Source organism: Acanthopagrus latus, chromosome 9, assembly GCF_904848185.1.
Source record: "Acanthopagrus latus isolate v.2019 chromosome 9, fAcaLat1.1, whole genome shotgun sequence".
Taxonomy (NCBI): domain Eukaryota; kingdom Metazoa; phylum Chordata; class Actinopteri; order Spariformes; family Sparidae; genus Acanthopagrus; species Acanthopagrus latus.
In genome coordinates, this window is record NC_051047.1 from 23,569,936 (window position 1) to 23,597,336 (window position 27,401).

At 37.0% G+C, this 27,401-nt stretch overlaps 8 protein-coding genes across 8 annotated transcripts; all 8 read left to right on the forward strand.

Annotated features, from left to right (window-relative positions):
• Positions 1 to 753: 753 nt before the first annotated feature.
• Positions 754 to 1,701, forward strand: LOC119026103 (olfactory receptor 6N2-like). The gene has a single exon (XM_037110219.1). It carries the CDS (start codon positions 754 to 756, stop codon positions 1,699 to 1,701), a length of 948 nt encoding a protein of 315 aa, XP_036966114.1.
• Positions 1,702 to 4,493: 2,792 nt separating this feature from the next.
• Positions 4,494 to 6,558, forward strand: LOC119026108 (olfactory receptor 6N2-like). The gene is made up of 3 exons (XM_037110222.1): positions 4,494 to 5,388; positions 5,970 to 6,005; positions 6,545 to 6,558. Exons 1-3 carry the CDS (start codon positions 4,494 to 4,496, stop codon positions 6,556 to 6,558), a joined length of 945 nt encoding a protein of 314 aa, XP_036966117.1.
• A 346-nt stretch (positions 6,559 to 6,904) lies between these two features.
• LOC119025973 (olfactory receptor 142-like) lies at positions 6,905 to 7,837 on the forward strand. The gene has a single exon (XM_037110020.1). It carries the CDS (start codon positions 6,905 to 6,907, stop codon positions 7,835 to 7,837), a length of 933 nt encoding a protein of 310 aa, XP_036965915.1.
• A 4,830-nt stretch (positions 7,838 to 12,667) lies between these two features.
• Positions 12,668 to 13,600, forward strand: LOC119026083 (olfactory receptor 1D2-like). The gene has a single exon (XM_037110186.1). It carries the CDS (start codon positions 12,668 to 12,670, stop codon positions 13,598 to 13,600), a length of 933 nt encoding a protein of 310 aa, XP_036966081.1.
• A 2,429-nt stretch (positions 13,601 to 16,029) lies between these two features.
• LOC119026165 (olfactory receptor 6N1-like) lies at positions 16,030 to 16,959 on the forward strand. Its single transcript, XM_037110327.1, has one exon. It carries the CDS (start codon positions 16,030 to 16,032, stop codon positions 16,957 to 16,959), a length of 930 nt encoding a protein of 309 aa, XP_036966222.1.
• Positions 16,960 to 19,908: 2,949 nt separating this feature from the next.
• On the forward strand, positions 19,909 to 20,841 carry LOC119026107 (olfactory receptor 13H1-like). Its single transcript, XM_037110221.1, has one exon. The coding sequence runs from the start codon at positions 19,909 to 19,911 to the stop codon at positions 20,839 to 20,841; it is 933 nt and encodes a 310-aa protein (XP_036966116.1).
• A 2,047-nt stretch (positions 20,842 to 22,888) lies between these two features.
• LOC119025992 (olfactory receptor 4P4-like) lies at positions 22,889 to 23,818 on the forward strand. The gene has a single exon (XM_037110045.1). The coding sequence runs from the start codon at positions 22,889 to 22,891 to the stop codon at positions 23,816 to 23,818; it is 930 nt and encodes a 309-aa protein (XP_036965940.1).
• Positions 23,819 to 25,432: 1,614 nt separating this feature from the next.
• On the forward strand, positions 25,433 to 26,365 carry LOC119025976 (olfactory receptor 142-like). Its single transcript, XM_037110024.1, has one exon. The coding sequence runs from the start codon at positions 25,433 to 25,435 to the stop codon at positions 26,363 to 26,365; it is 933 nt and encodes a 310-aa protein (XP_036965919.1).
• The last annotated feature ends 1,036 nt before the right edge of the window (positions 26,366 to 27,401 follow it).

Genomic DNA, 27,401 nt, shown 5'->3' on the forward strand with positions numbered 1-27,401 from the left:
AAAGTATCCCTTTAAATCACTGTGATCAAACTTTCATCATGATAAGCGTATAACTAGCACAGATTAACACCCATACACCACCAGTCGGTTGTAGCAAGAATGGTAACATCAGCTTCTGAATTTTATCACTTCCAGCACTTCAAATCCTATAATAATTCTTAATAGTTTTAATAGAAGATCTTTCTTTTCCTTTGTCACTACACTCCCTCAACTGTACAATGTCTGTATTTCTATCACAGGTGGACTCCAGTCATTTGTCAACATGTGACTTTAACTTTGAGCTGATATTGAAATTGATAATCGATATCTGCAATTGAGTTTGTGTTTTGCACATCCAAGTTCTCTATCCTAGATTCCATGGAGTGATGACTGCAATGACGTAATTGTGTGTGACAAGTTAAATAGGCTTTTAGCTCCTCCTGTTAAACTGCAGAGGGTCACCTGCCCTGCCACAGAATACAAGCAGATGACACGAGGAGCATGTTGGAGTGTTAAAAACCACTGGCAGTAAATATATCTGAGATTGTAACAAGCCTTATTGATGATGTTTCTGATGTCTTGCAATGATTGCATGTTTCTTACTTACTTGTAATCCTCTTGTATCATTTGTCTCTTAGGAAATCTCTGCTCTATCTCTTGCTTGCCAGATACCTGTTACTGTCTCAGTTCATATTAACACATATTTGTTAACAGGATCCACAAACAGAGTTGTCTTTATTCATAAAGTTATATCTTCTGTTGTCTATGGGGTAAATGGAAAACACAACTCATCCACCTTATTTTAACCTCACCATGTTTGTTAACATAGGCAACTACCGCTATCCAGCATTTGTCTTGTGCTTGCTTTTGTATGCTTTAATTATCTCAGCTAATCTTGTCATAATATTGGTAATATCACGAGAGAAAACTTTACATGAGCCCATGTATATTTTCATTATGTGTCTTTCTATTAACTCTCTGTGGGGCTCTGCTGGCTTCTTCTTCAGATTTTTCAAAGACCTTCTGTCTGATACTCATTTGATCCCACGATCAGCTTGTTTTTTTCAGATCTATGTCATTTACACCTATGCATCCTATGAGCTCACCCTCTTGGGCATTATGGCTTATGATCGGTATGTTGCTGTGTGTCAACCTCTACATTACCACAGCAAAGTAACTTCCAAGCTGGTCTCCAAGCTGGTCGCTTTTGCGTGGATCTTTCCAGCTTTTTCTGTTGCAGCCTGTGTTTATCTGTCCTCCAGACTTCCACTCTGTGGCAATAAGATACCAAAGATATTCTGCGCCAACTGGCCTGTTGTAAAACTGTCGTGTGTCTCCACTGTTATGAATAACCTTGTTGGCATGTTAGTGTCGGTAAGCACAGTCTTTCTGCCCCTGGCTTTTGTCTTGTATACATACGCACGCATTTTTCTTGTTTGCAGGAAACGCTCCTCAGAATTCAGGGGCAAAGTCATACAGAGCTGTCTGCCGCACGTTATTACATTCGTGAATTATTCCATCACTGTGTTTTGTGATGTGGCGCTCAGCAGAATTGATCTTGAGGCTCTGAATCCATTCCTAGCTATAATTTTGTCACTGGAGTTTGTTGTGATTCCTCCCATTGTGAATCCTCTTGTGTACGGCCTGAAGCTACCAGAAATCAGAAGACTTATTTTAAGAACATTATCATGCTTAAAATCTGACAAACAAACAAAGCGTTAGGGTTAGGGTTAGTTTATGTTACAGGGTTAGGGTTATGTTATGTAACATGATCACAGTAACATAATTAACCTGTGCTGTTTCTGTGAGTGGTCTTATCTAGAGTTCGATCATCATTACTTTAAAATCTCTCATTTACACACCTGGCTGTTTGTTTGTGCAAACATTTACTTTGTAAATGATCACATTCATAGACATTCATTTATCACTGTATTTCCTGTTGATGAATAAAAAAAAAACTACATTAACTCCTACTGGATTCATTGTGTGAAATAAGAGTCACTAGGAAAAATGGAATTAAAAGAAACTGCTGTAATTAATAAGAATCACCTGGAATAAACCCTGTCATTGTGTAAAGAGACAGAAAGATATGACGTTAGTCTTCAAGAGTTCAAGAGTTTTCAAGTTGATGATTTTATACATATTCTGTCAGTATGTATTCTTAGGAGTATTTATTTCATGAGGTTCACTTTGGGAAACTTTTTGCGTTGGTAGTTTGTGTCAAATTGCATGCAAAAGTTGAGCCGATGTTTTAAAGGAATGCATTAATAATTTAGTACCTTAGAATTCTTTTGTATCACAAATCAAGCATTCTTATTCTAATTTTTCTGATAGCTTGTGGTGTTTCTGTTTTATAAACAGAGCTCGTCTGTATGACGTCTATTCTAAAAACACATTTTAAGGTTTAGTTTCCTAAAAGACAGCTAAAGTGAAGTTCAAAGAATATGGGACCAGGAATATAGAGCCTTTTATGTTTAATAAAGTAGTTCTTTTGTAACCACTGAGATGTTATTGAATGCTTCTTGACCACTACTTTAAAGGTAATGACACTGCTGAAGCACAGCATCTCCCCTATCATAAATAATAAAAGGAAGTACACTTGCTACTCTTGTGCAAGCATTCACTAAACTCCTTCAGTAGAAAATGGACTGTGTCTGAACAATAAATTAAGTCTACAAATGGTGAAATCACTGGACAAGTGACGTTGTACACGAGTTACTCAATTCAAACTTAAGGGACTTAAAGGATCTGCTGCTAACATCTTGGTGCCAGATACAACAGCTCACCTTCAGGGGTCTGGTGCAGTCTGTGTCATGACAGTTCAGGGCTGGTTTTGCAGCAAAAGGGGGTCCAACACAACATTAGGCAGGTGGTCATAATGTTATGCCTGATCGGTGTATGTTCCAATCAGTATCATTCTGTGTCACAGAGTTTTACTGTTGTCCTAAACTATTAAAAACACATCAGGAGGCTACACTTTTAAATTGAGTGATGTGTTCATCACGATGAATATTGGCACTTAAGTTTATTTTGACTCAACTCTATATTTACATTTACATTTATATTTACATTTAGGGCCTTTAGTAGACACTTTTCAGTGACTGATCAGTGTTTCAAGGTGGACAGGTGCAGTTCTGTTGAAGGCCTTGAAATCCAGCATCACTGTCTTGGATCGGATGTAGGCTGAAACAGGAAGCCAGTGGAGGGGGGGTCACATGGGAGAAGACCTTGACACATTGGGAGGATTGTAAACAAGGCACGCTGCAGCGCTGTGGATATGTTGCAATGGTTAAGTCGCAGAGGCTGGGAGTCAGGCCAAGAAGGAATTTCAGTAGTCCAGGCAGGAGATGACCAGCACTTGGACCGGGAGTTGCATCTCATCTTTTGTGAGGAAAGACCGGATCCTGCAGATGTTGTAGAGGGCAAATCTGCAGGATTGGGCCACAGCAGTGATATTGGGGGTGTACACCACACTCAGGTTCCTCGTCATTGATGAAGGCCATACCGTGACATCCTTGACAGTGACTGACAGGTCCATGCGAGGGCAGTCTTTCCCTGGGATGAAGTCAAGTTCAGTTTTACTAAGGTTGAGTTTGAGGAGATGCACAGCTGTCCAAGCAGAGATGTCTGCCAAACATTCTGAGATGTGAGTTGCAACGTGGGTGTCGGAGGAGGATGGGGGAAAAGACAGGAACAGTTGGGTGTTGTCAGCTTAACAGAGTTCGCTGTATCACAGTGACTGCTGTATCAGCTAACAACATCTGAAACTTCTTTTATGACTGCCAAACAGGCTTTGACTGTGTTCGTTAAGGGAAACTATTATAAATAAATCACTGTGATCAACTTTTTATCATGACTTGTGTATGATTAGCATCGATTAACACCCATAAACCACCAGTCGGGAGTAGCAAGAACAGTAACATCAGCTGTTGGTTATACCATAACAGAGATCTGTCTTTTCCTTTGTCACTACACTCCCTAAACTGTATAATTTGTGTATTTTGAGCACAGCTGGAATATAGTCACTTGTCAACATGTCACTTTGACCTGATACTGTAATTGATAATTTATCTGCAAGTGAGTTTGTGTATTGCACATCCAAGTTCTCTATCCTAGATTCCATGGAGTGATGACTGCAATGACGTAATTGTGTGTGACAAGTTAAATAGGCTTTCAGCTCCTCCTGTTAAACTGCAGAGGGTCACCTGCCCTGCCACAGAATACAAGCATATGACACGAGGAGCATGTTGGAGTGTTAAAAACCACTGGCAGTAAATATATCTGAGATTGTAACAAGCCTTATTGATGATGTTTCTGATGTCTTGCAATGATTGCATTTTTCTTACTTACTTGTAATCCTCTTGTATCATTTGTCACTTAGGAAATCTCTGCTCTATCTCTTGCTCGCCAGATACCTGTTACTGTCTCAGTTCATATTAACACATATCTGTTAACAGGATCCACAAACAGAGTTTTTATTCATAAAATTATCTCTTCTACTGTCTACAGGGTAAATGAAAAACACAACTTATCCACCTTATTTTAACCTCACCATGTTTGTTAAGATAGGCAACTACCGCTATCCAGCATTTGTCCTGTGCTTGCTTTTGTATGCTTTAATTATCTCAGCTAATCTTGTCATAATATTGGTAATATCACGAGAGAAAACTTTACATGAGCCCATGTATATTTTCATTATGTGTCTTTCTATTAACTCTCTGTGGGGCTCTGCTGGCTTCTTCTTCAGATTTTTCAAAGACCTTCTGTCTGATACTCATTTGATCCCACGATCAGCTTGTTTTTTTCAGATCTATGTCATTTACACCTATGCATCCTATGAGCTCACCCTCTTGGGCATTATGGCTTATGATCGGTATGTTGCTGTGTGTCAACCTCTACATTACCACAGCAAAGTAACTTCCAAGCTGGTCTCTAAGCTGGTCGCTTTTGCTTGGATCGTTCCAGTTTTTTCTGTTGCAGCCTGTGTTTATCTGTCCTCCAGACTTCCACTCTGTGGCAATAAGATACCAAAGATATTCTGCGCCAACTGGCCTGTTGTAAAACTGTCGTGTGTCTCTACTGTTATGAATAACCTTGTTGGCATGTTCGCGACCGTAAGCACAGTCTTTCTGCCCTTAGCTTTTGTCTTGTATACATACGCACGCATTTTTCTTGTTTGCAGGAAACGCTCCTCAGAATTCAGGGGCAAAGTCATACAGAGCTGTCTGCCGCACGTTATTACGTTCGTGAATTATTCCATCACTGTGTTTTGTGATATTGCACTCAGCAGAATTGATCTTGAGGCTCTGAATCCATTCCTAGCTGTAATTTTGTCACTGGAGTTTGTTGTGATTCCTCCCATTGTGAATCCTCTCGTGTACGGCCTGAAGCTACCAGAAATCAGAAAACTTATTTTAAGAACATTATCATGCTCAAAATCTGACAAACAAACAAAGCGTTAGGGTTATTGTATTCATTGTTGGAAAAATATATGTATATAAAAAATAATATATTCCTGGCAATCTTGAATGAAAAACTCATGACAAAAAGTTGCATTATTGTGTGAAATAAGAGTCACTGAGAAAAACGGAATAAAAAAAAATTTAAAATGCTGTAATTAATAAGAATGACCTGGAACAAACCCTGTTATTGTGAAAAGAGATAGAAAGACATGACATGTCAAAACAGTAAGCTTCAAGAATTTTCAAGGTGATGATTACAACACATATTTTATCAGTATGTATTCTTGGGAATATTCTTGGGGTTACTTTTCTCATTTAATATTGATCACTTTGGGACACTTTTCATTAGTGGATTGGGCCTTTGTGTATGCAGAAAATTATGCTAACGTTTCTAAGAATTCATTAATAATTAAATCAATTTGATTCTGCTGTATCACATATTTTTCATCATAATCATTCTCATAGCATGTGGTGGTAGTGTTTTAGAAACTGACCTGGTTTTGTATGTATGATGTCTACTCTGAGCAAACATTTTAGGGCTTTATTTCCTAAAAGACAACCAAAGTGAAGTCCAAAGGCAAAACACAAACCGTAGGCTACAATGGGAAAATCTAAGCAGAAATCATTGGATCTCAAGACTGACATGATATACATGCTTATTACAAGTGTATGTAAACATTTGACTGTGACTGTACTTGCTGTTGAACCATATGTTGGCTCAGACAACGAGCTGTGTGGTTGTTCACATACTTGCCTACATACTATGGGTGTTAATGGTGGATACCATTAGATGGCACACGTTATCTTGTAGACTGCTCCGACCGTTCATGTTCTTGTTTCTTTTAAAAACAAGAGATGCAGGATACATGAACCAGCCAGCCCTCACGCATACACAAATTTGTTAAGAGCATGCATATCTTCAGCTGACGACGCTGTCCACACATACAGGAACATTTCTTACAGAGCTTTTGTTCATGTGTTTTGGCCTTTCAAATAGACTTAAGCGCATTTAAGGTCACAGAAGGTCACTGTGGAAAATTTCCTTTGAGAGTGGAAATATTCAGAAACTTAAGTGTAGCTGTGTGGCTTCTGGTTGACTTAAGGAGGACCGCACTAAAACCATCTCTGATAGGCGCCGGTACTGGCTGGGTTCTGGTCTTGTTTTAGATCTGTGGAGAACTCCAATTTGGAGCAAGCCAAAAAAAAAAAAAAGTTTAATATTGGTGGAGACTTCACCTGACCAACTGCCTTCAGGTATAATTTTATTTATACAATGAATAATAAATACATAATGCGCTCACAGACTGCATGCTGATTCTTGAAGCTGAAAGCTCTTCAAGACAGTTGATTGGTTGATTTAACTCCCAGCACATGAGCTGCTATAATAAATGAGGGGAGAGAGTCTGGGGTTACGATGCTTTACACCACAAGGAAAACTACAATACTAAAAAGGTTTTCCCATCATGATGGATAATGTCTCTGTTATAACAACATTCTTTCTTTCAGGTTTACATGAAACAATGAACTACAGACGTGCTCTGTTCTTTATCACTTTACTGTGTTACTGTTTTATTTTGTTGGTAAATATTACTCTCATTGTGACCATCATCGTAGATAAAGACCTGCATGAACCAATGTATATTTTACTATGTACTTTTTGCATAAACGGACTTTATGGGACAGCAGGTTTCTATCCCAAGTTTCTCTGGGATCTGCTTTCTCCTGTTCACGTCATCTCTTATTCTGGATGTCTTGTTCAGGCTCATATAATGTACTCATTTGCCTGCTCAGATCTTTTTATTCTTTCCGTCATGGCATATGACAGATATGTGGCTATATGTCGACCACTGGAGTACCACTCTGTCATGACAAAGCAAAGACTCATTAAGTTAGTGTGTTACTCTTGGATAACACCTTTTTGCATCATGGGCACAAATATTTTTCTGACATCTAGATTAAAGTTATGCAGCCCATATATTTCCAGGCTTTTTTGTGTGAATTGGATTATTGTTAAACTTGCTTGTTTCCCAGCTGAAACTACCCTTAATGGCGTAGTTGCGTACATAACAATAGCCTTTTATATCTTGCATGCCTTCTTTATAATTTGGTCCTACATGTATCTCATTAAAACATGTGTGCATTCAATAGAAAACAGGGCAAAGTTCATGCAAACATGTGTGCCACATTTAACCTCCGTGCTCATTTTTCTTGTGGCTATAGTGTCTGATGTATTGAATATTCGATTTGGCTCAAACGATTTACCACAAACCCTTCAAAACTTTGTTGCTATAGAATTCCTTGTCATACCTCCCTTAATGAATCCTCTCATTTATGGTTTCAAATTGACCAAAATTAGAAACAGAATTCCGGGTGTCATTACTTTAAAAACTAAATGAATTTGTTTTATATGTTATGCCAACTTAATGTCCTTTCTTTAGTGATCTTCTTTTGAGAAAATGCACTGCTTCACCAGCTGCTGGCTGTTTGTTGTGTGCTGGAGGATCATGTAATATCCTCAGGAGGTTTTGCACCCACAGCAAATTTGAGCTTGGTGATCCATTAAGAATGTCTTTTAAGCTGTCTTTTATTTCTCCTCATGATTTAGGGTGCTGGAACACATTCATTTTTATTTGGTGGCAGTCTTAAATGTATGATTATTAATATCTGCTCTTTATTTGCTATTTTATCATTCCCACATTATTCACATATACCACATGATTTAGTCAATTGTACAGTTGTTCATACTTTAATATTGAGCATTTTGTGCACTTCCAGAGAATTTTAACATAATTTATATTATCAATTCCCACCAGATTCTGTGCAGTCACTTCACTGTTTGTCTTTTTGTATTTAGGAATGATATAGAATATCATATATGGAAATATATGGAATAAACCTAAAATCTATATATCTTAACACTGCTTGTTACTTTAACACAACTACTGTGTTAAGAGTTTGAACACAAGATTTGTGTTGGCTTTCAAACACAGCAATTCTGTTAAATATAGCACAAAATGTGTAGTCCTTATATAGACACATTAATGTGTTAACAAATATTTTAATTCTATTCCTAAAGATTTGAATTTAAATAAGCAGACACCCAGCTGTAGAAAAAAAAATGTTTAAAGTGTACTGTTCACATTTCATTTGAACAAAAGATTAAAATCAACATTTCACATTCAACTTTCTTGAATATTTCTCTGCCATCTAGGAAGACTGTTGTGAGGATTTTCTTCTTAGTAGCCTCTATTTGCTGAGAAAGAGAAAAATAGGATTCAGTCATCATTTGCTTTGGTAAAATAGCAAAACCACATCTGCAAACATCCATCTCACTGTATACTACTAAAACTATTTGCTGTGGGGCTACACTGTGCTACCAAACTGACTCAGACATCATGTAGAGAAGTAGAACAGATTACGAACAAGGTCAGGAGCTCAGGTGAATGAAAAGTGCTTTACAGCTCTTACTGAGCCAAAGAGACATATGTCAGTAACTTTAGTAGTACATTTACCAAAGTATTGTACTTAAATTAAATTTTCAGGTACTTGTATATGAGCATGTCCATGTGATGCTACTTTATACTTCCACTCCACTTCATTTCAGACAGAAATGTGATTGATTGAGTTTATTTGATGATTACAAAATACATACAACTTCCCAGCACTCATTAAATGTATTTAAAAATCACCAAGGATGAAATTACAGTATCTTTTTTAACTCCACTGTACGTTCTACATAGATTTTTCCCAATGTTTAGTATAACAAGCTTTTAAAATACAACACATTGTTGAGAGATTTGGCTCTGATGCTACCTCTCTCTCTGTCTGTATAGTCTCACACAATGTTCTGCCCACAGTGCAAATTGATTACATGTCACATCAACACTTCTCAGTAGTGCTCATCTTTAGGACACAAACTTACAGCAACCATAAGCACACACAACAACCACAAATAAACAGTCTACCATGATGACAACAATGCCACAGTCATAAACACCACGTCTCCTATTCTCTCTTTCCCTGATGTGTTTGCCATAACAGCTCCCCCTGCAGTAATTGTAACTTACAGTGATGTCTAGACAAGTGTTTTAAAAGCACTCTAACAGTAACTTGTTCACAATTGAAAAACGGTCATGGTTTGGGTTTTAATCCTATGATAAAACACAACAATGTGGAGCCAAAGGGATGCCAGCAGGTCATAGTTAGAAGAAAAATGTTCACCTGCTATAAAATGGCGGTGTTAATGAATGAATGTTAATGAATTGCTGTTGCACTGACCTCAAACCCAGTTAGCTAATGTTATTTGTTCTTTTTTATTTGTCTCTGTGGTGAACAGCTAACATGAAGAAAGGGCGCCCCCTTCCCGCCACGTAAAATAACACACATATTGTGTTAATTGTCAAACACATGAAGTTTGTTAAGCTTTGTTGAAATCCGAACATAATATGTTAAATGTGTAACAACACATTTTTTGTGACATCCGGACGGTGTTGTGTAAACAAATTACCACTGAACCCAGGTGAACAGTGAGTGTGACACCAGAAAATAAAAACACAATTTTAAATTAAAGCTGCAAGCGGCGATGAATGGGCCCTCGCAGTCGGGGCATGCTGCTTTCCGGGCTTGTTCACACAACACCGTCCGTTGAGGAAGACATTCCTTTATCATTGGGTGGCCTGGTCCTGCCAGTATTAAAGAATGTACACTGAAGTCAGAAGTCAGAAGTCCCTGCAATCTACATAAAGAACAAATAATGAGTGGACTACACTGTGTGACCCTACAGACTCTTAAACAGAGGTTTGTATCAATTAGCAAGGCTGAATGGTCAAGAATTTGCAGGAAAAGCTGAATTTTTCAAAAGCTGAAAAGGTAGAAAGACTGAAAAGTAATAGGCTGAATGGGCTAATGAAGTTGAGTATTTTGACAGCTGAACCGTTTCTCCAGCTGAACATAAAGCTGAATGTATGAAGGAGCTGAAAAGGCAGAAAATGAATAGGTTATTTGAAAAAGCTGAAAAGCTGAAAAAGAAGAGGGCTGAGAGAGCTTAACAAGGTGAACATTTTGATAGCCAAACAGTTTCTCTGGCGGCACATATGCTGGAGCAGTAGCAGGACTAATGTTGAAAATGTCCCTATAAGAATTTATGGGAAAACGCCTCCCAAACTCCTATGATTTTTGCAAAAAATGTAATGGTTAGCGCCACAATATATAATAATTTATATACTGAGTAACAGGAGACATTGCTGAACTCTATGAGTGAAAAATGAGGGTGCCAGAGTGAGAGACAAAACAGGTACCATCTGCGCTCCTCCAGCAATTTAGGCTCAAAATTAACATTGTGGCTTATGGCGGAGTTGCTGGAGTGCTTGTCGCTCTGGGGCTTCTTCAGCCAAAACTGTAAGTCCTACATTTGAAATAATACCATCAAGATTTCCTACATTTCTATGTTATTGTCTATGAAAAAGATGCGGGATTCAAATCAAACTGAAGAAATGTTTTTCTTCAGTTTTTCCAGCTGCTCTCCACTCTAGTGATGATGTCACACACTCATGCAATACACACCCATTATAAAATCAGAAGATGGGCTAAAAATCTTTAAAAGTGTAAAGATTTCAAAACCGTGAAACATTTTAACAAGCTGAATACATGCCAAATAGTTGAAGGTCTTGTGACTCTTTAAAGGTTGGAATGTCTGTAGCTCAAAGTATCAGGGACAAAAAGAGGTTGAAAGTCAATGAGTTTTAAAGAGGATTTGAAGATTTTCCAATTGACTTCCATTCACACTAATTAGACTGCCACCAGAGCGCCACCTATTGGCCAATTTGCACTGAATTTTGCACAAACCCTCATCGGGCAATGGAACACAATTAGCAAAAGTGTTGTGGTAATCGGACTGTGTTTCTTCAAGATATGAAAAACTGTCTGTTTTGAACACAATGTGCAGGAATTTGTTGTTTTATATTTTGGGCTTTTATTGGACTATCAAAATTCTTTTGATAAATTTTTTGTCAGGAGGGTCCACAGATGCTTCATACAAAGCTTGGTGGAAATCGGTCAAATTGCCCAGGAGTTTGAAAAAGTACGTTTTTCATTTTTCACAATTTTGTGAGTGGAAAGTCTATACAGGGCCAGTCTATACAACCCCTATGAATTTCATTTACGTAAGTGTTGGTGTGGGTACAGTGCCAAACATTAAATTAGACTGCCACCAGAGTGCCACCTAGTGGTGGATCGGTAAAAATTTTGACTGATATCCTCAGGAGGGCATTGGGAAAAAGTTTTATGTTAATCCGAGCAACCACTGTCAAGATATAAAACACTTGAATTTAAAGAGCGCCACCTTGTGGTCATTGCCTAAAATTTTGCACAGACCCTTAGGGAATAGTGACCTGAGTTTCATGTCATTCGGATACACCAATGTAGAAATATGCAACACTTCCTGTTTGGAACGAAATCTGCCAGAAGTTGTCATTTAATAACTTGAGTATTGATTGGACCATCAAAATTCTTTCAATAACATTTTGTCAAGAGAGTCCACAGATGCTGTGTGCAAAGTTTCGTGGAAACTGGGAGGAGTTGGAAAAACTAAGTTTGCAACATTTCGCAAATTTGCAGAAAAAACGGTAGGTGGAAATGGGCACAGGGGAATTCACCACAATTCAGTGAACCCGTGGATATAAGGTTTTTGAATGTGGGACAAAGTATGTGTGAGTTATAATGCAAAACACACTTTCCTTGATTATAGCGCCACCTAGTGATGGAAATTGAGAACGACAATAGGTTATGAAATTTTTCAGTAGATGTGACGTATATACCAAGTTTGGTGAGTTTTGGGATATATTCAGGCAGTGAAAAATGTGATCATTTGGGACATATGATTCCACACTCTAAGTCTAAGTAAAACAAAACCTTCTCAAATGTCAATGCTAATAATCCCTGTAAAAAACAACAGGGACCATGCAGGTTCCCTGCTCAGGCCCTAATAATTAGAAAAACAATAGGGAACTTGCAGGTCGTGACCTACTCGGGCCCTAAAAAGCAGGTTAATTGTTTCCTGATTGAGCAGCATAGTTGACTATTGAATTGACCAAGCAAATTATGGCTGGTTTGAATTCCCAGCTCGTGTGTCGATGTAATTAGACAAGATATTAAAAAGTGAGGAGACAGCACAGACACTGTTAGGGACAGAGTTACCCTTCACAGAAACGACACCTTTTTTTCTAATCATGATGGATAATATTTCTCAAATAAGAATGTTTTTTCTTTCAGGTTTAAATGAAACACATAACCACATATTTACTCTCTTCTTTCTCACTTTACTGTGTTACTGTGTGATTTTGCTGGTAAATATTTCTATTATTGTGATCATCATCATGGATAAAAATCTGCATGAACCAATGTATATTTTACTATGTACTTTTTCCATGAATGCACTTTATGGGACAACAGGTTTCTACCCCAAGCTTCTCTGGGATCTGCTTTCTCCTGTTCATGTCATCTCTTATTCTGGATGTCTTGTTCAGGCTCAAATAATTGCCTCATTTGCCTGTGTTGATTTGTCCATTCTTTCAGTCATGGCATATGACAGATATGTGGCTATATGTCGACCACTGGAGTACCACTCTGTCATGTCAAAGCAAAGACTCATTTTGTTAGTCTGTTACTCTTGGTTAACACCTTTTTTCATTGTAGCTGCAAATATGTTTCTAACATCTAGATTAAAATTATGCAGCCCATATATCACCAGATTTTTTTGTGTGAATTGGACAATTGTTAAACTTGCATGTATTCCAGCTGAAACTGCCATTAACAGCATAGGGACATACATAACAATACTCATTTACTTTTTTCATGGTATGTTCATAGTTCTATCCTACATTTGTCTTATTAAAACATGTGCAAATTCTATTGAAAACAGGGTAAAGTTCATGCAAACATGTGTGCCACATTTGGTCTCCTTATTCATTTTACTCTTAACTATACTTTTTGATGTAATGATTATGCGATTTGGTTCAAAAGATTTCCCTCAAGCCTTTAAAAACTTTGTTGCAATAGAAATTCTTGTCATACCTCCCTTAATGAATCCATTAATTTATGGTTTCAAATTGACCAAAATTAGAAACAGAGTTTTGGTTGTCATGACCTTAAAAACTAAATAACTTCTGTGTTATATTAAGGAAACTTACAGTCCTATATCTTATGTTCTTCCTTGAATTTGCACTGTTTAACCAGCTGTTTGCTGTGGCTGTTGGAGTTATTTGTAAAATCCTCAAGAGTCTTTGAAGTTTAAAGTTACCTTGTTAATCCTCTTCACCGCCAACATTTTCTTTTCATTTAACTGAAATTTGCATCGACTTTTGGGAAGATGTCGTTTTTTTATATTTTGAGTGTGGAATCCTATGTATTAGTCTTATTTGGAGACCTTCTTAAAATGATGATAATTAGGTGTTATGGTCTTTAATAGCTTAATTTCTAAAATGCACATTATTCACATCTAGCCAATGGTCTCTTCAGTTGTTTAGTGATTCCTGTTGTTGAACATGTGTGTGCACATCTCAGGTACTTTATTGAAAATGTTGAATATGTCATTATTAAATTGTTATTTGTCATGCTGTATTATGTGGGATAATGTGTCTACATGTATTCATACTGCAATACAAAACAATCCTGTTCTTTTATTTCAAAGTTATTATTATTATTTTTATCAGATAAGTCATTTAAAATAAAAGTCACCTTGACAAATGTTTCAACCATCAAGAATTGGGCTACTTAACAAGAAAGCTACTGTTGAGAAGGAACAATCCTAGTTTTATCTATATCTGTGTGTAATTGAACATTGTTTCAAATATTTTTTGAATATTTTTTAGTCTGGCTGAGCTTGTTTTTTGTCTCGCTAAAGGAGCGATTCTTGTTGCTGCCTGTAGAGTCAGCGGATAAAACGATGGCGCAGTATGTTGGTCATTTCTGTGAATGCTTGTTTTGAGCTAACGCTGTTGCCAAACAATATCTGACCCGTTCTCAAGTGGGCATGAAAAAACGCTATGATCAGACCACCATGAAGAGAGAGTTTCAAATTGGGGATGAAGTCCTCGTTTTACTCCCAGTATTTGGTTCAGCTCTCTCAGCGAAGTTTTCAGGTCAATATGTTTTCTGTGCATCAGTGGTAGTGAGTAGCCTGCCAGAGTCTGATGATGCACCCGTTATTGCAGACGGATTACGTTCACCTCAGCCTGTTGCGCAAAGTGCTCGCCTGCCTAACGCAGAAATGTTACAAGTCTTGCCAACAAAACTCCATCAACTGTCTCTCGATCAGCAGGATGATGTGGTTAATTTAGTGACAGAGTTCAGATGTCTGCTTAGTAATGTCCCCATGCAGACCACTCTCATACGACATGACATAGATGTGTAGGATGCGGCATAATGCAGCACCCCTAAGACATCAACCCTGTAAAATGTGCTCTAATGAAAGAGTAAACTGATTACCTTTTACAGCACTGTTTGGCGAAACCCAGTCCCAGCGTGTGGATCTCACCCTGCCTGTTAGAGGCTAAATCTGATGGTTTCTCTCGGTTTGTGACAGATTTTCGTAAAGTTAATTCTGTGACAATTCCTGATTCATATCCTTTATCTAGGATGGAGGACTGTGTGGATAATGTGGGGAACGCGAATTACGTAAATTGGATTTATTGAAAGGTTATTGGCAAGTCCCTCTCACCGAAAGCACTTCTGAAATCTCTGCTTTTGTGACTCCCGATCAATTCTTGCAATACAATGTCATTCGGCTTGTGTAATGCACCGGCCACCTTCCAGCGGATAGTAAACCAGGTTCTGGGTGACATGCCTAACTGTAGTGTGTATTTGGATGACCTTATTGTGTACACTTCCACTTGGGATGAACACATGAAAGTGTTGAGACAAGTGTTCACGCGCCTGGCCCAAGCGTCTCTCACCCTCAGTCTGGCAAAGTGCAAGTTTGGGAAAGCCATGGTGATTTACTTGGGACGTCAAGTGGGTCACGGCCAGGTATGATCTGTGGATGCCAAGGTAGAAGCCATCACTCGATACCTGGTCACACCACCAGGTGTGAGTTGTGCAGATTTTTAGGAATGGCGGGTTATTACAGAAATTTCTGTCGTAATTTCTCCACAGTCGTTCACCCTTCCACCTCTTTGCTCAGCCCAGAGGTTGATTTTGAATGGACTCTGGAGTGTCAAAATGCATTTGACAGCATTGCGTCGCTCCTCTGCCATGCTCCTGTCGTCGCCGCCCCCTGATCCCTTGCGACCATTTAAGTTAGAAGTCGACGCCAGTGCTGTCGGAGCCGCTGCTGTGCTGCTCCAGGAAGATGCGCAAGGAATAGATCACCCTATCAACTATCGACTCCTTTCTTACCTACACACCCCATTCATTTGTAAATAAGTTAATTCAGTTATGTTAAATACAACTACTTTTCATTCTCTGTGTGTGGCTTCCCTCCTTGTCACCACCTTAGAGCCAGGTGGTGACAATATTAAAAAGTGAGGAGAGAGAGCAGACACTGTTAGTGACAGAGTTACCCTTCACAGGAACAAAACGTTTTCTAGGCAGGATGGATAATGTTTCTCAAATAAGAATGTTTTTTCTTTTAGGTTTAAATGAAACAAATAACCACAGATTTACTCTCTTCTTTCTCGCTTTACTGTGTTACTGTGTGATTTTGCTGGTAAATATTACTGTTATTGTGACCATCATCATGGATGAAAACCTGCATGAACCAATGTATATTTTACTATGTACTTGTTGCATGAATGGACTTTATGGGACAACAGGTGTCTACCCCAAGCTTCTCTGGGATCTGCTTTCTCCTGTTCAGGTCATCTCTTATTCTGGATGTCTTGTTCAGGCTCAAGTAATTGCCTCATTTGTCTGCGCTGATCTGTCTATTCTTTCTGTCATGGCATATGACAGATATGTGGCTATATGTCGACCACTCGAGTACCACTCTCTTATGTCAAAGAAAAAACTCTCTGCTATAGTCTGTTTCTCTTGGATGACACCCTTTTGCATGGTGGGTATGAATGTGTTTCTGACATCTAGATTAAAGTTATGCAGCCCATATATCTCTAGATTATGTTGTATGAATTGGATGATTGTTAAACTTGCTTGTTTACCAGCTGAAACTGATGTTAACAACATACTTACATACATAACAATAATCATTTATATATTTCATGGGTTTTTCATAGTTCTGTCCTACATGTATATCATTAAAACATGTGCAAATTCTATTGAAAACAGGGCAAAGTTTATGCAAACATGTGTTCCACATCTAACCTCCTTACTCATTTTTCTTGTATCTATGCTTTCTGATGTAATTATTATGCGCTATGGTTCAAAAGATTTGCCTCAAGCCTTTAAAAACTTTGTTGCAATAGAATATCTTGTCATACCTCCCATAATGAATCCATTAATTTATGGTTTCAAACTGACCAAAATTCGAAACAGAATTCGGGTTGTCATTTCCTTAAAAACTAAATAACCTCTGTGTTATATTAAGAAAATTTACAGTCTTATGTCTGATGTTCTTCCATAGATGTGCACTGTTAAAACAAGCTGTTTGCTGTGGCTGTTGGAGTGACATATACCATCCTCAAGAGTTGAGCTTGTTAATCCTTGAAGAGTGTCTTTCTGGCTGAAAGGTTAATGTCATTTAAATTTTAAATTACATTTTTAGGATGGAATTTATTTAGATTTAGGGTGTTGAATCATATGTATTAGTCTCATTTGGTCACATTGTTAAAATGATGTTAATTTGGTGTTGCACACCCTAATAGTTTAATTTTGCATATGCACATTATTCACATTTAGCTAATGGTCTACTCAGTTGTATAGTGATAGTGATTCCTGTTGTTGAACATGTGTGTGCACATCTCAAGTAATTCATACAAAATCTTGAATATGTCATTATTAAATTGTCATTCATCATGCTGCACTGTGTGCTGCAATACATGAACAATCCTACTCCGTCATTTCAAAGTCTTGATAATTATATGTATCATCAACTGATGAGGATGCTGACACTTTAGTATTTTTTTTTAATTTATTGACAGAGAAGTCATTTAATATGAAAAGTCACCTTGACAAAGTTTTGAACTATCAGGTAATGGCTACTTAACAAGTAAAAAAAATCTGTCAATGTCAAAAGCTACAACTCATCTGAAATGGCTATAAATTAACAACAACTGGTAAGAAGGGATAATCCTGTTTTTATCTATATCTGTGTGTAATTAAACATTGAACAATATTATTAACATTTCTGCTCGGTAAACCTGCATTTGAGTTATATCAGCTAGTCTGGACATGACGCTATGACTTCAGCTCTTTATAGAACATACTGACGCCGACTCAGTATGTCTAAACTTCCATCAGTGAATGTTCTGCTGTGGGATTGACTGTTAGCTCAGCATATATGGAGTCAGTTTCCACTGATAATTGTGACAGACTTACTTATCAGTCAGAATTTGTTGTACTCTTGAAGACAATGGGTGTTAACCTATGAACAGAAGGAAAAAAAAAAACTTGAACAGTTGATTATTTTTAATCAGTATGTGATTTTATAAGCAGCTAGCTTGATAGCTAACATTAACTCTAAGTTGGTTGATAAGTGAGGGATAATGTATAGAACGGCGGCCATTAATAAGTCATAAAATAAGTCCCTTCAGGACAAAACAGGTTCGTCCAGTCGGGACTTATTTTCCAGATAATGACCGCTATTCTATACATTATCCCGCTTATTACACAGCACACAACACGAAAAAAAAACTTCACACAGTGTTTTTACAATTCATTTGTTACCGTTCATATTGTATTTTAGCAGAGAAATATAGTTTGCCAAACCTACGCTGTTTCGCTTCTCCCTCTTCACCGTTTTCCTCTCTTTTTCTTTTTTTGACCGGTAAAAACAACTTAGCCTTTTGCCCAGACTTGAAATCACTGTATTTTCCAAAAACATTAGGAGTATGTTTTTTCTGACATGAAGTAGGCTACAGATCAGCTGATGCAGAGCAAAGATTCAAGAGCGCGGAGTGACATACGTAAATCAGAGGCAAAAAGGCCACTTTCCTTGACAACGGTCAAATATGCTTAGCAGCGGTCAATTATATGAAAATTATATATATATATATATATATATATATATATATATATATATATATATATATATATATATATATTTTTTTTTTTTTTTTTATTTTTTTTTTTTTTTTAATTTTTTTTTTTTTATTTTTGTAAAAAAAAATTTGAATGAAGCTCATCAAATTTTCATTATTAGTCTATGTTAGTCTTATGTATAGCACACACCAAGCATGTGTTGTTTTTTTTGTTCAAATGTAACATCCAGTGGTCACATATATTTATCTTCTCTCTTCAGATGCACTTTTAAAGAATACAGACTTAATAAGGAAAGGATTAAAAGACTGGAAAAATGCAAGCCACTTGCTGGAGGTTGAAGGGGATAGCCAGGAGCACAATACCCACATGGCAACATGGAAGGAGTTGGAGGTCGTCTAGCAAAGCGGCTGACAATAGATAAGAGAGAGATGGCACTCTGAGGCTGAGAGATAATATGTCTGCACAATGCCTTATTTATATTGTATTTTTATCACTTGTTTCACACAAAACACAGCTGAGTTTTTGTCAATGACTCGTGTTAAACTTCGAAAGGGTCTTGTATGCTTGTGTGCATTGATATGGAGTCCGGAAGATATTAGACAGCAAACCTGATATCATTGTAGTTGATGAAAACAGAACAGTAAAATTATGTGGGGCCCATGGCAACGACTGGGAACGGTTACAGTACACAGCATTGACAACCAAAGCTGAAATACAAAAAGCTATTACTAGAATTATTGGATGAAATACTGTTACATAATATTTTTTTCATCTATTCTTTTTAATGGACCTTTTTAAAAGGAAAGTAGATTTTTGATTTTATGTCTCATTCTCAACTCGTCGAAAACTGACACTGTGGGACTGTTGGACGGGTCGGCCTGTTGGTACATTCGTGTTTCTATATTTCCTCTTTGAACTTTAAAATTCTGCAGTGCATGACAGGAAGCGTATTTGGACTAATAAGAGCAAAACTGACCACACCATTGGCTGCTCTGAAGCATGTTTATGAAACTGAAGCGAGGAGCTAGTTTAATGTCACATTTTGCTGAAGTAGTCATTCTCCGAGGTGTGAAAATTATACATTAGATTGTTCTACAAGAATGCTGCTCTCTAGTTGCCATAAAACTCTGTATTGTTATTTTCATGTGCTGTATTTACAGTAGATCACACCTTCCTGAAAATGAGAGGATTGACTGGCTGGTTTGAATTCCCAGCAGGTGTGTCGATGTAGTCAGACAAGATATTAATAAGTGAGCAGAGAGAGCAGACACTGTTAGTGACAGGGTTACCCATCACAGGAACAACACGCTTTCTAACCATGATGGATAATGTTTCTCAAATAAGAATGTTTTTTCTTTCAGGTTTAAATGAAACACACAACCACAGATTTACTCTCTTCTTTCTCACTTTACTGTGTTACTGTGTGATTTTGCTGGTAAATATTTCTGTTATTGTGATCATCATCATGGATAAAAACCTGCATGAACCAATGTATATTTTCCTTTGTACTTTTTGCATGAATTCACTTTATGGAACAACAGGTTTCTACCCCAAGTTTCTCTGGGATCTGCTTTCTCCTGTTCATGTCATCTCTTATTTGGGATGTCTTGTTCAGGCCCAAGTAATCATCTCATTTGCGTTCATTGATCTGTCTATTCTTTCAGTCATGGCATATGACAGATATGTGGCAATATGTCGACCATTAGAGTACCACTGTGTCATGTCAAAGAAAAAACTCTCTGCTATAGTCTGTTTCTCTTGGATGACACCCTTTTGCATGGTGGGTATGAATGTGTTTCTGACATCTAGATTAAAGTTATGCAGCCCATATATCTCTAGATTATATTGTATGAATTGGATGATTGTTAAACTTGCATGTTTACCAGCTGAAACTGCTGTTAACAACATACTTACATACATAACAATAATCTTTTACTTACTTCATGGCATACTCATAGTTCTATCTTATGTGTACCTCATCAAAACATGCACAAAATGTATTGAAAACAGGGCAAAGTTTATGAAAACATGTGTTCCACATCTAACCTCCTTACTCATTTTTCTTGTAACTATACTTTCTGATGTAATTATTATGCGATATGGTTCAAAAGATTTGCCTCACGCCTTTAAAAACTTTGTTGCAATAGAATATCTTGTCATACCTCCCTTAATAAATCCATTAATTTATGGTTTCATATTGAACAAAATTCGAAACAGAATAAGGGTTGTCATGACCTTAAAAACTAAATAACTTCTATGTTATATTATGGAAACTTACAGTCTTATGTCTGATGTTCTTCCATAGATGTGCACTGTTAAACCAGCTGTTTGCTGTGGCTGTTGGAGGTACATGTAATATCCTCAAGACTGTTTGCACATTTAGCAAAGTTGGGCTTGTTAATCCTTGAAGACTGTCTTTCTAGCAGGTTAATGTCATTTAAATGAAACTTGCATTGAATTTTTGGAATGGAATTTATTTAGATTCAGGCTGTTGAATCATATGTATTAGTCTAATTTGTTCACAATCTTAAAATGATGTTAATTTGGTGTTGCATACTTTAGTAGCTTCATTTTGAAAATGCACATTATTCTCATTTAGCTTATGGTCTACTCAGTTTTTTTAGTGATTCCTGTTGTTGAACATGTTTGTGCACATCTCAGGTAATTCATACAAAATCTTGAATATGTCATTTTTAAATTGTCATTCATCATGCTGTACTGTGTGCAGTGCTACATATTTATACTGCAATACAAAAACAATCCTGCTCCTTTATTTCAAAGTCTTGATAATTATATGGATCATCAAATGATGAGGATGCTGACACTTTCAAGACATTTTCTTAGTAAGTAACTTATTTTTCTTTTTAACAGAGAAGTCATTTAAAATAAAAAGTCACCTTGAAAAAAGGTTTCAATTATCAAGGAGAAACGATCCTGTTTTTATCTATATCTGTGTGTAATTGAACATTGTTTCAAATATTATTAACATTTCTGATTGGTGAACCCGCATTTGAGTTACATCAGCTACTCTGGACATGAAGCTATGACTTCAGCTCTTTATAGAACATACTGACGCCGACTCAGTAGGTCTAAACTTCCATCAGTGAATATCCGAGTTCTTTGGCTGTGGGACTGACTGTTAGCTAAGCATGGATGCCGTCAGTTTCCACTGTAAATTGTGACAGACTAACTTATCTGTGGGGATTTGTTGTATTTTTGAAGGAAGTGGGTGTTAATCTAGGAACAGAAGAAAAAAAAAAAACATGAACAGTTGATCATTTTTAATCAGTAACTGATTTTATTAGAAGCTAGCTAGCTAGCTAACATTAACTCTAAGTTGGTTGAAAACATTGTGTAACAATATGCAGGTTTTTTGTATGTTGGACCCAAAAGTGCACACCAAGACAGGGGAAAAGTTAAAAGCAATTTATTTAGGAGGCTAGTACTGGGAGGCTGATGTTTAGGTGGAGGCACAAGAAGTAGCATGAATTGTATTGCCATGAATACCACAGCGATGAGTGGAAACAATCTTGCAACAAGTGGAGTGAAGACCATTTAGAGTATATAAGTAGGCACTGATGATTAACAGAGCTGCAGGTGTGTGAGAGACAGGTGCTTCAGTCATCCAAAGAAGCCACGCTATGCCTCTGCAAAACACCTCTGAGCAGACGGAAACAAAAAGAAACAAAAGCACAAAGCACAGAGACAATACCACACTCAAGGTTCAACACAACACACAGTTGAGTTTTTGTTATTGACTCATATTAAACCTTGAAAGGGTCTCATATGCATGCGTGCATTGATATGATTCTGGAAGATATTAGACAGCAAACCTGATATCATTGTAGTAGATGAAAACAGAATAGTAAAATTATGTGGGGCCCATGGCAGTAAATTCTGCAGCACATGATAGGAGGTGTATTTGGACTAATAAGAGCAAAACTTAGAGTGACCACACAACTGGCTGCTCTAAAGCATGTTTATGAAATTGAAGTGAGGAGCTAGTTTAATGTCACATTTTGCTGAAGAAATCATTTTCCAAGTTGTGAAAATTATACGTTTGATTGTTCTTCAAGAATGCTGCTCTCTAGTTGCCATAAATTGTTATATTGTTATTTTCACGCACTGTATTTACAGTAGATTGCAACATCCTGAAAATGAGAAGACTGATTGGCTGGTTTGAATTCCCAGCAGGTGTGTCGATGTAGTCAGACAAGATAGTAATAAGTGAGCAGAGAGAGCAGACACTGTTAGTGACAGGGTTACTCTTCACAGGAACAACACGTTTTCTAACCACGATGGATAATGTTTCTCAAATAACAATGTTTTTTCTTTTAGGTTTAAATGAATCAAATAACCACAGATTTACTCTCTTCTTTCTCACTTTACTGTGTTACTGTGTGATTTTGCTGGTAAATATTTCTGTTATTGTGATCATCATCATAGATAAAAACCTGCATGAACCAATGTATATTTTAATATGTACTTTTTGCATGAATGCACTTTATGGGACAGCAGGTTTCTACCCCAAGCTTCTCTGGGATCTGCTTTCTCCTGTTCATGTCATCTCTTATTCTGGATGTCTTGTTCAGGCTCAAGTAATTGCCTCATTTGCCTGCGCTGATCTGTCTATTCTTTCAGTCATGGCATATGACAGATATGTGGCTATATGTCGACCACTGGAGTACCACTCTGTCATGTCAAAGCAAAGACTCATTATGTTAGTGTGTTATTCTTGGATGACACCTTTTTTGATTGTAGCCGCAAATATGTTTCTAACATCTAGATTAAAGTTATGCAGCCCATATATCACCAGATTCTTTTGCGTGAATTGGGCGATTGTTAAAATTGCTTGTTTTCCAGCTGAAACTGCCGTTAACAGCATAGGGACATACATAACAATGATCATTTACTTTCTTCATGGTATATTCATAGTTCTATCCTACATTTATCTTATTAAAACCTGTGCAGATTCAATTGAAAACAGGGCAAAGTTCATGCAAACATGTGTGCCACATTTGATCTCCTTACTCATTTTTCTTGTAACTATACTTTTTGATGTCATGATCATTAGATTTGGTTCAAAAGATTTCCCTCAAGCCTTTAAAAACTTTGTTGCAATAGAATTTCTTGTCATACCTCCTTTAATAAATCCATTAATTTATGGTTTCAAATTGACCAAAATTCGAAACAGAATTCTGGTTGTAGTTACTTTAAAAACTAAATAAGTTCTGTGTTATATTAAGGAAACTTACAGTCCTATATCTGATGTTGTTCCTTAAATTTGCACTGTTTAACCAGCTGTTTGCTATGGCTGTTGGAGTTACATGTAATATCCTCAAAAGTTTTTGCAAGTTTAGTAAAAGTTTAATTGCTAATCCTCTTTTCACCTAAATGTTTTCTTTTCATTTAACTGAAATTTGCACTGATTTGCACTGATAGAGTATGGAATCATATGCATTAGTCTTATTTGGAGACATCCTTAAAATTATGATAATTAGCTGTTGTTCTCTTTATTGGCTTAATTTTGAATATCCACATTGTTCACATTTAGCAAATGGTCTACTCAGTTGTTTAGTTATTCTTGTTGTTGAACATGTGTGTGCACATCTCTGGTAATTCATTCAAAATCTTCAATATGTCATTATCAAATTGTCATTTATTATCCTGTACTGTGTGCAGTGATGTGTCTACATGTATTCATACTGCAATACAAAAACAATCCTGCTCTTTATTTCAGAGTCTTGATAATTACATGGATCATCAACTGATGAGGATGCTGACACTTTCAAGACATTTTCTTCATCAACAACTTTTTTTTCTTTTTAACAAAGAAGTCATTTAAAATATAAAGTCATCTTGACAAAGTTTTCAGCTATTAAGGAATGGGCTACTTCAGGGGTGCCGCCAGGGATTTTGGGGCCCATGAAAAAAAAATCTAATTGGGCCCTTGTATAGGCCAGTGAAAAAATATTATGCCGTTGTATATTAAACTATGTATTTTGATGACATTTTTTACTCTAATTCCCATATTTGTGAAAAGAACAACATGACAGTTTCGTGGTTACTGCTCACTGTCTCCCATGTTGTCCTGCATTCAGGTCTAATCTATCTCCACAACTGTAGACTCACAGGTGGTCGCATTGGATTTGGGGTGGTCAGTTAACATGGTTTGCTTTTTGGTCAATGGGGTTATTTAACTTCTCTTGCCAAGAACAAATAAAAATGAAGAGATCATTAATTGTATTATAATATTTGAAATATATACTCAATGATGATGGTTTAATAATTTTATGTTAGTTTTTCTTTCTTTCTTTTTTTTTTAACAAGTTTTTGGGGCCCCCGTCAGCCAGGGGCCCTTGGAATTGGAATTTCCCCCTATCCACCTTATTCCTGACCTTGTGGGTTTACCCATGGTTCATAGGGGTATTCAGTTATGCTCTCCCGCTTGAACTAGTTGAACTCTGTGTTTATGCTAGCGTAGCTGTCACATTCGCTCTAAAAACCAGCTTTTAACACAAAGAAAGCGACAGAATGGGTAAAAATCGGAGGTATAAAAGCAATCTATTTAGGTTCCTCAGGAGGATGGAGCTCATAGTACTTGGAGGCAGATGTTTAGGGGGAGGCACAAAAAGTAACACGAATTGTATTGCCATGAATACCACAGCGAAGAGTGGAAACAATCTTGAAACAAGTGGAGTGAAGACCATTTAGAGTATTTAAATAGGCACTGATGAGACGTGTCGATGTAGTCAGACAAGATATTAACTGAGGAGAGGACGAGAGAGCAGACACTGTTAGTGACAGAGTTACTCTTCAGAGGAGCAACACGTTATCGAACCATGATGGATAATGTTTCTCAAATAAGAATGTTTTTTCTTTCAGGTTTAAATGAAACAAATAACCACAGATTTATTCTCTTCTTTCTCACTTTAATGTGTTACTGTGTGATTTTACTGGTAAATATTACTGTTATTGTGACCATCATCATGGATAATAACCTTCATGAACCAATGTATATTTTACTATGTACTTTTTGCATGAATGCACTTTATGGGACATCTGGTTTCTACCCCAAGTTTCTCTGGGATCTGCTTTCTCCTGTTCATGTCATTTCTTACTCTGGATGTCTTGGTCAGGCTCAGGTAATATACTCATTTGCCCTCAGTGAACTCTCTATTCTCTCCGTCATGGCATATGACAGATATGTGGCTATATGTCGACCACTGGAGTACCACTCTGTCATGTCAAAGCAAAGACTCATTTTGTTAGTGTGTTACTCTTGGATGACACCTTTTTGCGTGATGGGTATAAATGTTTTTCTAGCCTCTAGATTAAAGTTATGCAGCCCATATATCGCCAGGCTTTTTTGTTTGAATTGGATTATTGTTAAACTTGCTTGTTTCCCAGCTGAAACTACCCTTAATGCCGTAGTTGCTTATATAACAATAGTCATTTATGTATTTCATGGCTTCTTTATCGTTTGTTCCTACATGTATCTCATTAAAACATGTGTGAATTCAATAGAAAACAGGGCAAAGTTCATGCAAACATGTGTGCCACATTTAACCTCCTTGCTCATTTTTCTTGTAACAATACTTTTCGACGTATTGAATATTCGATTTGGTTCAAATGATTTACCTCAAACTCTTCAAAACTTTGTTGCAATAGAATTCCTTGTCATACCTCCCTTGTTGAATCCTCTCATTTATGGTTTCAAATTGACCAAAATTAGAAACAGAATTCTAGGTGTCAATACTTTAAAAACCAAATGATTTGTCTTATATCTTATGATAACTTAATGTTCTATATTTAATGAACTTCTTTTGACAAAATGCACTGCTTCACCTGTTGCTGGCTGTTTGTTGCGTGCTGGAGGATCATATAATACCCTCAGGAGGTTTTGCACTCAGCAAATTTGAGCTTGGTGAACTGTTAAGAATGTCTTTTAAGCTGAGTATTTAATTTGAATATAAACATTATTTCTCCTCAAGATTTTGGGCGCTGAATCACATTACTTTTTATACATGGCAGTCTTAAATGTTTGATTATTAACTAACTAATCAAAAACTAAAATATTTGCTCTTTGTGTGCTCTTTTACCATTCCCACATCATTCACACATACCACATGGTTTAGTCAATTGTACAGTGATTCATACTGTAATGTTGAACATTTGTGTGAACTTCCAGAGGATTTTAACACAATTTATAATATCAATTCCCACCACTTTCTGTGCAATCACTACACTGTTTGTCTTTTTGTATTCAGGAATGATAAAGAGGAATAAACCTGAAATGTATATCATCCACTTTGCAGATTGCAACCAATCTTATGTGATTATGCACCAAAAGCATCATTATTATGAATATTATCTTACACACTGGACACACTATTGACGAATAAATGAAAAATCAGGTGGCTGAGGCCAAACGTTGCAAAAAGCTTGTGAGAAAATCTCCCCCTGTGTTTCTCTCTTAAGTATCATAGTTAACTATTGAACTGGCCAAGCAAAATTATGGCGCGGATGTGAATAATTGTGCTTCTGCCTACATTAGCACTTTGGATGCTATGTCTGTGAAGGTGGTTGGTGGATCCACACCCAAGTACAGACAAAAGGTAACAGGTGTCCGGTTGAATTCACAGTGAAGGCTCAGTTCAAAGATGGGTGTGTCGTCAGGGCAAGGACAACAGAGGTTGGAGGAGTTCGACTTGATGATGAACACTGGACTTTTTTTTTCTTTTTTCAAAATTTGAAGCAATTCCCTCAAGGCATTTCTGAGGTATAGTATTGACAAGAATGGGATGCCAT